The sequence below is a fragment of the Lathyrus oleraceus genome, chromosome 4 (assembly GCF_024323335.1).
Source record: "Lathyrus oleraceus cultivar Zhongwan6 chromosome 4, CAAS_Psat_ZW6_1.0, whole genome shotgun sequence".
Lineage (NCBI taxonomy): Eukaryota > Viridiplantae > Streptophyta > Magnoliopsida > Fabales > Fabaceae > Lathyrus > Lathyrus oleraceus.
Window position 1 is genome coordinate 457,953,319 of NC_066582.1, and position 14,423 is coordinate 457,967,741.

At 33.9% G+C, this 14,423-nt stretch overlaps 1 protein-coding gene across 1 annotated transcript in view; it reads left to right on the forward strand.

The window, feature by feature from the left end:
• LOC127137961 (uncharacterized) overlaps positions 1-13,592 on the forward strand; it is a 34,636-nt gene extending 21,044 nt beyond the window's left edge. Inside the window, exon 5 of the mRNA XM_051064366.1 lies at positions 13,118-13,592. Coding sequence (XP_050920323.1) covers positions 13,118-13,592 — 475 coding nt within the window. The remainder of the gene's footprint in view (positions 1-13,117) is intronic.
• The last annotated feature ends 831 nt before the right edge of the window (positions 13,593-14,423 follow it).

Consider the following 14,423-nt stretch of genomic DNA (forward strand, 5'->3'; position numbering starts at 1 on the left):
ATCAATCATTGTAAAACATGTAACACATTACATGTAAAATGGTTCAACAACCAACAATAAAACAATTAAAACATCCCATCCCGATGTTACATCTATCAGAGCATGACCCACTAAGGAGACTACACTAGACTCCAAGCACTAGCTTCTACTCAATCACTGCTCGTTACCTGAAAAATAGTTGTAAGGGTGAGTTCCTCAATCGACGTAATAAGCATTATAAAATATCATGTAATACTAAGTAATTTAACACATATCATCACCCTAATCAGATTACACATATACAGCAACGGCAATATCAACTCATAATCATCGTCATCATCATACTCAAACTCAACACAACCATAAAACACACGTATAATACATCCATTCATATTATACGCCATACATACATACATTATGCAATGAGACTCCATGCATGCGGTACCGACTATTCGTGAACATATAGTTCAACCTCACCGACCAAATCCAGGTACGGCTACCAAGCTCACTAGTCCCACTCATTTGAGACCTAGTGACTCACTCACTAATTCCTCACCATGGGAATTAGCTACCACCCCAAGGGCTATGATATGCACGCTAATCACCTAGCATGCAAACATCAACAACAATCCATAATACTAACTCACTAATTCCTCACCATGGGAATTAGCTACCACCATAAAGGCCACAATATGCAAGCTAAATCACTTAGTCATGCAAACATCAACAATCATCCACAATGGACATATGCTCGCACTCTAAGCCATAAACAGTCCATTCATAATTTCAGACATGATAGATACATTCACAACATTATGCATATCATCATACATCATCAACATATTCACCACATAATCATATCATGTCATACCATATAATCAATCACAGCATTAGCACACTCTACTAATACCTATACTACTCAAAACAACGGGAAATGATCCCTACTCTATCATACATCAGCTAATTTACATTACTCAGCTGAACAACCAAAAACTGCACAACAACAGCACAGAAAAATCACAATCCTGCCCATACGCGTATTGCCTAGTCCCATACGCGTATGGCCCAATTCTCAGCCAATTCCATACGCGTATCACCTGTCCCATACGCGTATGCTACGCGTACCACTTCCTCATACGCGTACCAACAGAGACCAAACCACGTTCAAAACATCATCTTCCTCATCCATACGCGTAATGCCTAGTGCCATACGCGTACCAGACCATCTCATACACGTATTGCCTAGTGCCATACGCGTATGACCAGAAACCAGATTTCCAGATCTGCTATGGTCTTCTCTGCTATGAGATCTACCAATTTCAACCTCCTACAATCCAATTTTTCACAGTAATCGTTCATATCATCTAACCCGAATCATACCCTATTCAATTTCACCAATTCTAACATTTTTACATCTAATTCCTACGAATTCCTCTCAATCATAATCCAATTTCGTTCATCCAAAAGTTCACAATTTCATCATGCATCATTCCGAATAGAGTCAAATCAATGGTCTATCACTACCCACTACATGTTATCCCATAATACCCATTAATCGACGATAAACCCCCCTTACCTGAGTTAATCCGGCAAATCCTGCAGCTTCAAGCTCTTCCTCTCTCCAACCCTTGTTCTCTGGTTCTCTTTTGCCCTTTTTCCACTTTTCTGCCCCTTTTTCCTTTTCACGTGAAAAATAAACCTTTTTACTGAAGGGGACTTTTTCTAAATTCCAACTTTTATTCCAATAAAATAATAACCCAATAATAATAATTCCAATAATAATATTCCAATTATTTAATTAAATTAATAAATATATTATTAACTTAAATTAAATAATTATCTTATTTTATCGGGGTGTTACATTTCCAGTGGGCATTACGTGAGTCAAGAAAGAAACTAATTATGAAGGACCCGAGGCACATTGTGTACCTAACAAAACTTAATTTATTTTTTATGTGTGCTTGAAAACCACTACAAATCTATGATATCTTGATAATGGTTGTTTTAAGCATATGACATGAGCTATCAACAAATTTTCATCTCTAGTTCTAAAGGCCAATGGATATGTCACTTATGGAGACAATAACAAAGGAAATATTTTGGCATAGGCAAAGTTGGAACACCATGTTTCACATCCATTGAAGATGTTATTTATGTTGAAGGACTAAAGAACAATCTTCTAAGTATAAGCCAAATTTGTGACAAAGACTTCAAAATCAAGTTCACCAATGATGAATTCTTGATTTAAGATGAAGTCACTCATGAGGTAAAATTCAAAGGTAAAATGATTAATAACATTTTCATGATTTCTTTAGAAGATTTATCTTTGAAAGTAAAATCTCTCATGGTAAACAACAATCGCTCATGGCTTTGGCATGAAAGAGTTGTCCATATTCATATGGAACATTTAAACAAATTATTCAAGCATGATATTATTATTGGTTTACCTAAGATAAAGTTTGTCAAAGATAAATTATGTGATGCATGTCAAAAGGGAAAAAAACCAAATAAACTTTCAAACTAAATAATATGGTATCTACTACAAGGCCATTTTAATTTTTGCATATGGACTTGTTTGGTCCATCAAGAACTAGAAGCTTTAGAGGTAATGTATATGCTTTAGTTATTATTGATGATTTTTCTAGATTTTCTTGGACACTCTTTTTAGTGCTGAAAAGTGATGCATTCAAAGCGTTCTAGAGGTATACAAAGCAAGTACAAAATGAAAAATTACTAAAAATTGCATCAATTAGAAGTGACCATAATAGAGAATTCCAAAATGCATATTTTGAGGAGTTTTATGAAGAACATGGGATCTCTCACAATTTTTCAGCACCAAGGACTCCACAATAAAAGGGAGTGGTGGAAAGAAAGAATCGATCTCTAGTAGAACTTGCAAGAACAATGCTTAGTAATTCAAGTCTACCCAAATATTTTTGGGCATATGCGGTAAGCACAACATGTTATGTAAGTAATCGGGTTATTGTAAGACCAATATTGAAAAAGACTCCATATGAACTCTTCAAAGAAAAAAAGTCAAACATTGCTCACTTTAATATCTTTGAATGCAATTTTTTTATCCTCAATAATGACAAAGACAATCTCGGTACGTTTGACGAGAAGTACGACGATGGTATATCTCTTGGTTACTCTCTTACTAGTAAAGCTTATATAATTTATAATAAAAGAACTTTAACTATTGAAGAATCAATGCATGTTTCCTTTGATGAATCTAACCCATCTAAGGAGGGTATAGTTATTTGTGATGATGATGATGATATTTTAGACGTTCCTATGGGAGATGTTACCCAAGTCAACAAAGATGACCAACGAAACACAAAGAGGAATCAATCAAACAAGATACAAATCAAAGTGATCTTCTTCAAGAATGGAGAACCCATCATGATCACCCAATTGACAAAGTTATTGGTGATATAAGTCAAGGAGTTACAACAAGACTTAATGTCAAGGGCGCTTTCTTGAATATGACATTTATTTCTCAAATAGAACCTTCAAAGATTTATGAAGCATTAGAATACGACCAATGAATAATTTCGATGCAAGAAGAATTAAATCAATTCGAAAGGAATCAAGTTTGGGAACTTGTTCCTAGTCCAAGTGGTAAACACATCATAGGTACAAAATGGGTGTTTAAGAACAAACTTGATGAGACTGGTATAGTTATTTAAAACAAAGCAAGTTTGGTGGCTCGAGGTTACAACCAAGAAGAAGAAATTTACTTTGAAGAAACATTCATTCCGGTTGCAAGGTTAGAAGTTATTCGTTTATTACTTGCTTATGCTTTTTCATTAAATTTTTAGTTATTCCAAATGGACGTCAAGAGAACCTTCTTGGATGGATACATCAATGAGGAAGTCTATGTCAAACAACCTCCGGGTTTTGAAGAATTCGAGAATCCTTCACATGTCTTCAAGTTGAAAAAGACTATTTATGGCTTAAAGCAAGCACCAAGAGTATGGTATGATAGACTTAGCAAGTTCTATGTGAAAGAATATTCGAAAAAGGTAAATTTGATAATTTTTTGTTTATTAAGAAAATTAATAATCATACTTTATTAGTTCAAGTCTATGTTGACGATATCATATTCGGTTCAACAAACAAAGAACTATGTGAAGAATTTTCGTTGATGATTGAAGGAGAGTTCAATATGTCTATGATGGGTAAGATGAACTATTTTCTTGGACTTAAAATTAAGAAACTAAAGAATGTCATCTTCATCAACGAATCCAAGTTTTGCAAAGAGTTTCTGAAAAGATTTGATATGGATAATTGCAAAGGAATGGCTACTCCAATGGGTTCCACAAAATATGTAGAAGAATAAGAATCATGTGTTTCAATTGATATCACTAAATATCGAGGTAGGGTTGATTCATTATTATATTTGAAGGCAAGCCCACCTGACATTATGTTTAGTGTTTGTCTTTATGCATGGTTTCAACCAAATACGAAGGAATCGCATCTTGCATCCGTGAAGAGAATCATGAAGTACCTCAAAGCAACATCAAATGTCGGCTTATGGTATCCTAAAGGTAGTTTATGTAATTTAATTGGTTATTTTGACTCAGATAATGCAGACTGTAAAATAGATCGGAAAAGCACAAGCAACACATGTCATATCCTAGGAAACACTCTCGTATCGTAGTCTTGCATAAAGCAAGCATGTGTGGCTCTTAGTACACCTAAAGTAGAATATACTGCTGCATAAAGTTGTTGTGTACAAATCCTTTAGTTAAATTAAAAAAATTACGACTATGACATGAACCTTGGATGCATTCCGATGAAATGCAGTAATACAAGTGCAATCAACATAACCAAAAATCCAGGCATACACTCAAGGACCAAACATATAGACATTCAACATAATTTCTTACGAGATTGTGTGCTTAAGAGTGATGTTGAAGTAACATTCATGGATAATCATAAAAAATTTGCGGATGTTTTCACAAAACCTCTAGCAAAAGAACCATTCTTCAAGATTCGAAGAGAATTGGGAATATTGGATGAACATGATGTTTGATCATCACACAAAGGAAGTTCTACAATCATTAATTGATAACATGCACTCTCTTCTCAAAATGTATAAGGTACATGTTTATGTTTCATTTTAAATAAGTTAATTTTCATGTCGCATGTGAATTATTATGTATTCACTATCCTTCTTGATTAAAAGTCTTTTGTGAACACGATTATCTTCAACTGTATGAGATATATGATTATATTATGTTCTTACATGCTCTATTTCATTCTGTCTAAAAAAAATTCAAATTTTTACTGCATGTAACCGGTTACAGTATGACGTTAACTGAAAAAATCAGCCTTTTTCTGAAACTTTTTCACTTGGGCACAATTTCGTTTTGTCTAAAATTCTGTTTTGATTCAAATTATGTGTTAATATAAATTTTGTGTTGCTATAATTCTATTTTACTTTTCAATACTATCCATTGTATTTTTTCCCTTCCTTTTGATAATGACAAAGGGGGATAAGATATATATTTGCTTGTATTCTCTAACTTATGCAGAAACAAAGTCTTCATATTCGTTATTGATCAAAGGGGAGTTTGATCAAGGGGAAGTTATTAATGTTAGGGGGAACTTGCTAAAGAGATTTTCAAATGTTCTAATAGATTCAAGAATTTCAAGTTTCAATCGTTGTCATCATCAAAAAGGGGGAGGTTGTGAAGTCAAGCTTCTCCAACATTGTGTTTGGTTGAAGGCAAGTTTACTATCTCTAGTTCATATGTCTTACCATAGTGCTTAGAAATTTCATATTCTATTCATCTTGATGTATAAAATGACTTTTTACATCAAATGGTTTAGCATCTAAACATTACTTAGAGTATTTTTTAAACTCTCGTCAGGTGTAACCGGTTACCAAAATGAAACTTTAAGTGTTTTTCAAAAATGCATGAGGTGTAACGGGTTAACCAGTTTCTATTAACCGGTTACATGTCCAGTTAACCAAAACTTGTAACCGGTTACACCTTCAAAAAAAACTAAATTTTCATAAAATGTCTCAGCTGTAACCGGTTACCACTAAAGTAGTGACACTTTTTGACAGAAAATTTGATTCCAATGGATTTTAAATTTCACCTACCAATCAAGTCATTGATTCATGGTATTATACCCATTCCTACACGTATGTTTCATGTATAAATACCTAACATTTAAGATTTTGAAAACACGCTTCTTTCATTACAATTCAAACTCAATATTTCATCTTTAAAAAATAAGTGCCTTGTGTCATAAGCTTTTGAGTGAAATTTTCTGCATTTATTTTCATTGCATAAATCAAAAGGTTTCATCATTTATTTTATGAGCACTTGTGTAATATACCTTTGAATTGTATACTTGAAAGGGAACATCAATTCAAGTAATTGATATACATTATTCAACATCAAACTTCTTGTAAAAATTATAGACTCCATCGTAATTTTTACGTTTGTTAAATACCATATGTGGATTGCTATTATGGAATCCATGACATATATGACAAATGTTTATGTGCCACAACTCGGTTTCATTTGTCTTGGATATCATACACAACTGAGGTTAATTATTATCACGAGGAGACAATGTGTAGCAATTATATGTAGATCTAGATGCCGCATCGCAAAAAATACATGAGTGCATCACACACTCGAAATACAACATAGTTGTCACCAAACTTTATTTATTCCAAAAGGAAAGGGAAAATATCGATAAAACCCCTAAAAACTAAAAAAAAAGGGTCGCCGCAATTAAGAGCTAGTTTGGGAGTCGGTTATACATGGGAAGATATTAGCACCCCTCACATCTGTTGTACTCAATGGAATCCATTTAGTTAGATATGCGAATGACGGTTAACATGATGTTAGTTGCAATCTTCTATCTATTAAGCGAGAAAGAAAGAGAGAAAGGTTTCTTTTTTCTTATTGTGTCTGACAAGATTTCAAAATCTTGCTCCTACATATCTCTATGTGTGATGGAGAACTCAAGGTCGCGTAGTTCTTTTAGAAAACTATGTATTAGATGATTGAATTTGAAGAGTGTCGCTTTAGAAATTTTGAGCGGTTAAACCTTTACTTGTTTCTCGCTCTTGGAGTATGAAGCCTTTGTTTATTTCTCGTCGAAATGGATAAAGCTTACTCGTTTCTGAAAAAGGTTTTTGAAGCTGCGCAAGGGCAAAAAGAAGTTTGATTGGTTGAATTACTTTATATGGAAATTTGATCTTTGCGAAATATGAGTAAATATTTGAGCATAGGTGTGCACAAAGAGTGCGTTTACTCGAGATTCACATGGATGTGCCTCTAATTGTCCCTTTATTCCAAGTTTGATTAGGGTGTTTTAGATTTGAAAGACTAACAGTCATTTTGAACAAGGTGTGAACCGAGCGCTCGACTATTAAGGAGTTTAAACAGATGTGCATCTCTCGGTCCTTTGTCTTTCAATATTAATAAGAAAATATTTTTGCGCGTAAAACGGCTTGACGTTGGATCAAACGTAAAAGAGTGTTAATTAAGCGATAAAGATACTTGACGTTGGATCAAACACTCGCATTGCATTCAATTGAGTTTGATTTGAAAAAGCGCTTAACGTTGGATCAAGCCTATTTTTATTATTTTTTTAAATATTTGTTGATTTTAATCTTGATCTAGAAATTAACTAAATTAGCAAAAACAACAAAAAGGAAATCAATCAAATAATACAAATCTAATGGTGGGGATACATTTTGTCAAATGAGAAATAACTAAACATAATCAAATAAATATGCTAATCAAAATAAATAACGAACAAATAAAATAAAATAAAATAAAATAAACATACTATTTAAAGTAAATAAACAAAAATGTAAAAATAAAAATAAAAGAAAGAAAGCAAATAAATTAAATGAATTAAAAGGGTGGTGCAAAGTAGTAAAAGGGTGGTGCCCAAGGCTCACTAAAGTCCACAAAATAAACAAAATAAGTATTAAAAAAAACAAGCTACAAAAATAGTGGGGTGTCAATATTAAATGGGCCCAAATAGAGACCCGGGAAGGAGGCCCGTGCTCCACTCAAGACAAAGGGAAAGGGGAGTCAACCTTTATTGATTTCGTGGATTTTTCGAAGGATTTTTGTCTCTTCTGCACTGTAATCTTATTCCCATTTTACTGATGTAATATTTGATATGAATTGTTTTTACTGAAATGAGTCTTGGTAACTTTGAATGTATTTCGATTTTCTTACTGCATCTTGTAAACTTTGCATATTTTACTGGTGAAGTAAAATGTTCTTACTGATGCAATTCATTTGGTGTGAGTTCTTTTGACATAACTAGTATCTTGATGTAATTAGTGTGCAAATGTTTATGATGCAATTTAAATAATTAAACTACTACTAGTGCTAACTCTTTTGGTTACTTTTTAAAGGATGCAAAAGTTTGAAATTAATTACTAGTAATCCAGATTTTGGATTAGTAACATAATAGTTTGAAAAAATGGGAGAGTTATTTGAATGAGAAATAAATTATTATTATTATTAACAAAAATGAGATGATGAGAATAAAATGGTTATAAAACTGATTATTAAAATAATAATAAAATGATTATTTAAATGAGAAGGAAATGTTTATATTTAGAAAAATTAGAATGAAATAGTTATTAAAATGAGGATGAAATGGTTATATATAAAAAAAACACTTATGAAAATGAGATGATGGCTATGACATAGTTATTGGATTAAGAAACAAATGATTATTAAAGATGAAAATGTAAATGGTTTTTCTAAACCCACCTTTGAGAAAATAAGAAATGTGAAGACTAGATGCATCCTTCCAATTATTCTACTATTTTGATTTTAAACAGCAAAAAATAACTTAACAAATGAAGTCGTCTCAAATATAATGAATGAACAAATACAAATGCATATGATATGAATGGTAATGTAATAAATTCAAAAGAAAGTCAAACCTTTGACTTTTATCATTTTATTTCACTTTTACTAATCGACTTAATGTATGATGTATGCAAATGAATGGTTATGAACGTCAATGATCAAATGGAATGGTCATGATGCAATGATGCAGATTAATTGAAAGCTATTTAAGAGTTGAACATGGACAATATGGACTAAACACTTTGTCATCTGATGAAACTCAAAGCATTTAAAACCAAATGATATGAAAAGGAACGAGGGATAAATTTAGGGTATGACAGTTGCCCCTATTTAAACATTTTTAACCTGTTGATATGAGTGATGTCAAATCCTCATATTTCCATGTAGAAGATATTTAAATATAAAAAATCCAAAATTTTCTCTCTTATACAATAGAATGATATGCTTATGGTTATGAATAAAGTGACCAAATGAAACGTTACCCTTGACTTTTTATTTGGTAGCAATACGACCAAAAAAGATCAAGCTCATGACTCTTTGTCCCTGTTGTAATGGTATATGATGCACATGAATTATGAACAGAGGACCAAATGCAAAGTAGTAATCTCTTGGACTCTTTACTTCTAATTCTCAATCATGAATAGTAGTGATAACACTGAAACACACTGCGTATTTGACTCGGATTGCACATTATTATTGTTATAGTTTTATTGCTATTTTCTTGCGTTATACTTGTCTTTTGTCTTGTTTTCAGGTACATTGCCTAAATAAATCCTTTCATCGAAAAAGGAAGTGAAAAGAGCAAGAATCAGAGATTTTCAGTGGAAAATACACACATGGCGTTGGCATAATAGGTAGAAATGATGTGTAAGCTCTTACCCACGTTTCAACGGTCACAAGACCACATCTTCCACACTTTGTACACATGGCGAACGCCATGCCTAGATCGCGAGCGCCATCTTCCTATTCTGCGCGCAGTCAAGGGCGGTTGCTAGGAAGAGGCCATGACTAGAGATTTTTTCTCCACACGAATTTTGAAAGTGTTATGTAACCTCTGAGGCATTGTTACACTATAAATATGACTTAGGTTTTTAGTTATAGGCATCCAAGTCTAGTTGCAGCATAGGCCATAGAATCACATCGTTAAAGCAATAACTCTTCACATCTGAGGATTATTCCACCATTGTTGTAATCAGGTTTGGTGCATCGTAGAATAGAAGTTAATCTTACCGTCATTTTACTTGCAAGTCATATTTATTTCAAATTTGTACCGGATTCAAGTCTCCGATTTGGAGCAGGTTTTTTTATACAATTCGCATTACTACTATTTTATTTCTCACTTCGCCTTTAATTTGTTTATTTCTCGCTTCGCCTTTAATTTGTTTATTTCTCGCTTCGCCTTTAATTTGTTTATTTCTCGCACTGTTTTTAATTTTTTTTATTTTCCTTGCACGATTACTTGTCATATTTATTTTATTATCGCAAAAGATTCGTTTTTAAACCATACTTTAAACGTATCATTTTCGTGGTTCACTTTTAAAACCATTTGCACATTTAACACTTTATTTCTCTGAATGACTTATTCCATAAATCAATTATATGCTATGTTGTTTAACGTAACCATGTCCATCTAAATCCTTAGTGCTGGAATGTGAGGACCGTCGTTTCGACGGTACTCCATATGTTGTACTCCACATGTTGATTTTAATATAAGTTTTCTGCGTTTAATTTGACCGATTACTATGAAAGTAGATTTGTGACTAACTCGGGTAAGATTGAAAGTCGTCCAACATTTAAGACAAAACTTGGTTAGTTTTTAATTGATAAAAACAGCGAAAGCGCTTTGTTAAATATATTAAGAGATTCTAATATTATTAGAAAGTGATTTTAAAACTATTTTCTGACACGTTTATAGGTTTAGGATCCGGTTGGCCGAGCATATGCCGGAAACCCCTTTATGTTAAAAGTTTCCAATCAAAAGCACTTTTCATCTGAGCCTTAAAGGTAATTACATAAAAAAGGACTTTTTCACTTTAATGCAATAATCGACCGATGCAGCGTGAGCGACTGGTATAGATTAGAGGTTAGGTCTGATTCAGATTACGCTAACGCGATGATTCCTTTTTAATTAAATCTTTTTCAAGGAAGAAAATATTTCCCCATAAGTAATTCTATTTAGAAACAATAGGAGTACTGTTTAATCGATGTGAATTAAATTCCAGTATCATTTTCTCTGAATTTATCTTCAGTATTTGTAATTCATGTGCATTTTATACACCTGTTTGATTAGCCTTAGATAAACACCATAACGATAGTAATCGATAAATTGACATTGATCTTTGTGGGATTGATAATCTTTTATATTACTCTGATGTATTCCATATATTTGCGGAAAGCACGCATCAGGTTTTTGGCGCTGTTGTCGAGGACCAATTACGTCACATTTCGTACCCTGATGTTACACCGTCTAGATTAAGGCACCCCTTTTTTTCCGGTCAATGTGAAGATCTCGCATTACCATAAATTTAGTACATCTAATAGAAGAGCCCGAAAGATACACTCGCACTCGCCTTTTACTCCAAAAGATTAGAAGAGTAATGGTCGAAGAACAAAACCAAAGACCTCTTAAAGACTCCGCCATGCCTTCTAACGAAGAACCTCATTCTAGTATTGTAAACCCCATTATTCTAACTAATAATTTTGAATTAAATCCCTCTTTGTTGCAAATAATACAACAAAACCAGTTTGCAGGACTCCCTACTGAGAACCCAAACCAACATTTAAAAGTTTTCATCCAATTAGCTGATACTCTAAAAACCAATGGTGCTTCTCCTGAGGCGATACGTCTAAGAGTATTTCCCTTTTCCCTCAGAGATAGAGCACGATCATGGTTAGATTCCCTTCCAACAAATTCAATAACCACTTGGAATGAGCTAAAGAAAGTATTCCTTGTTAGATACTTTCCATCGAGTAAGACTGTTGTCCTACGAAACCAAATAACTAGATTCACTCAACAAGATGGTGAATCACTTTTTGATGATTGGGAGAGATATAAAGAACTATTAAGAGCTTGTCTATACCATGGTTTAGAATAATGGATTATAATTCATACCTTTTATAATGTACTTATCTATAACACAAAGATGACCAACGACGCTGCCGTCGGTGGTGTGCTGATGAATAAACCATACCCCGAAGCTTGCGCTCTCATTGAAGATATGGCACAAAACCATTACCAATGGGGAACGGAACGAGTATAAGTAGAAAAGAAAGACACCAAAGTAGGTATTTACGAAGTTAGTTGCCTAGACCATATGAATGCCAAAATGGACGCCATAACCCCAAAAGTCAAAAGTTTATCTGTTAACTCTACAACTACCGTAGCTGTAGCTAAACCCGGATGCGAAATTTGTAAAACCCAAGGACACATCACAACTGAATGCAATCTTTTAGCTGAATCAAACCCAGATCATGTCAATTATGCCCAAGGAAACCCTTATTCAAACACTTATAACCCTGGATGGAGGAATCACCCGAACTTTTCCTATAAGAATAACAACCCTTCTCAGAACTCTACACCTCAAAGACCACCAGGATTCTAAGCCCAAAGACCGAACCAGCCTATGCAAGCTGCTCCTCAGAAATCAAATCTTGAGAAAATCATGGAGAGCTTCATTACATCCCAAACTCAGTAAAACAAAGAATTCATGAACCAAAACATTCATATAAATGGACTGATTATACAATTAGGCACCAAGGTCGATTCTGTGATTACCCACAATAAGATGCTTGAAACCCAAATCTCTCAAGTGGCACAACAACAAGCTGCTCAAGCTTCGCCAGGAGGACAATTTCTTGAACAAACTCAACTCAACCACATGGGGCATGCTAATGCTATTACCCTATAGAGTGGAACCACTTACGATAAACCTGTAAACCTTAGGTTGAATAAACCAAAACCCCTAAGAAAATTGTTGTGACTACACCTGAGAAACAAGTGGAGCAAACAGTAGAGCCTGAAAAACAAAAAGATGAAGAAGCCAAAGATAAGGAAGAAGTGAAGGATAACGATGTATATGTACCACCCCCTCCTTATAAACCACCAATTCCTTATCCACAAAGATTAAAACAAACCAAATTAGATAACCAATACAAAAATTTCATAAAAGTTATTGAGAAACTCCATGTTGAGATTCCATTCACTGAGGCTATTACCCAAATACCCTCTTATGCTAAATTAAAGACATCTTAACCAACAAACGTAGACTTGGTGATCCTAAACCCTTAGAATGTAACTCTATTGCTGAAAACAGACTTGCTAAAAAGGAGAAAGACCCCAAAAGTTTTTCTATACCTTGTGTTTTAGGAAATCATGTTATCGGTAAAGCACTTTTGGACTTAGGAGCCAGTGTAAGCTTAATGCCTTTAGCCGTTTGTAATAGGTTGAACCTAGGAGAAACGCAAACAACTAGGATGTCCCTTCAATTAGCCGATAGATTCGTTAAATATCCAATAGGAATATTAGAAGACATCCCAGTTAGGCTTAGCCAACTCTATATTCCAACAGATTTTGTTGTCATGGACATTAAAGAAGACGAAGAAATCCCAATCCTCCTAGATAGACCATTCTTATCAATGGCTGAAGCCATAATATATGTCAAGAGAAGAAAGATGAATTTTGAAGTAGGTGATGAAAAAGTAGAATTTATACTATCAAAATTCCTAATGGCACAGCCATAGATGACTCATGTTATGCCATTGATATCATTGATGAGTGCATAACAGAGTTAGACCAAGGAGAACCAACTGAAACAATTAAATTACCCTCGACCCCCATAATGGAGGAAGACGGATTTGAAAGATCAACTTAACCTTATATAGATGACAGTCTTTATGAATGCTTAGCACTTACCCCAGACCATATGCCATGTCCTAAGAAACCATCAATCGAGCTTAAGGAGCTACCCAAGAATCTAAGATACGAGTTTTTGGATGCAAAACTAAATCATCCAATCATAGTTAGTGCTACCTTAAAAGGTGACGAGACCAATAAACTCTTAGATGTAATGAGAAAATATCTTGTAGCTCTAGGTTATAACATTTCAGATCTCAAAGGGATAAGTCCATCTTTGTGCATGCACCGGATAATGCTGGAGGAAGACTCTAAACCCTCTAGAGAACATCAGAGGAGGATAAACCCTATAATGAGTGATATGGTGAAAAGGGAAGTGTTGAAATTACTAGAGGATGGAATAATTGATCAAATTTCTGATAGTAAGTGGGTAAGCCCTGTACACGTGGTACCTAAAAAGGGAGGTGTCACAGTCGTGCAAAACAAGATAGGAGAGCAAGTAGCTAAACATATAGAAAACGGTTGGCATATGTGCATCGACTATAGAAAACTTAATAAAGTAACAAGGAAAGACAATTTCCCTCTTCCATTTATTGATTAAATGCTTGAACGTCTAGCAAGACATTCTTACTTTTAAAAACTGTCTGGCCAACTTTGAAAGAATTCTAGAACACTGCGTGGAAGTGAACCTCTTTCTAAATAGGGAAAAATGCCATTTT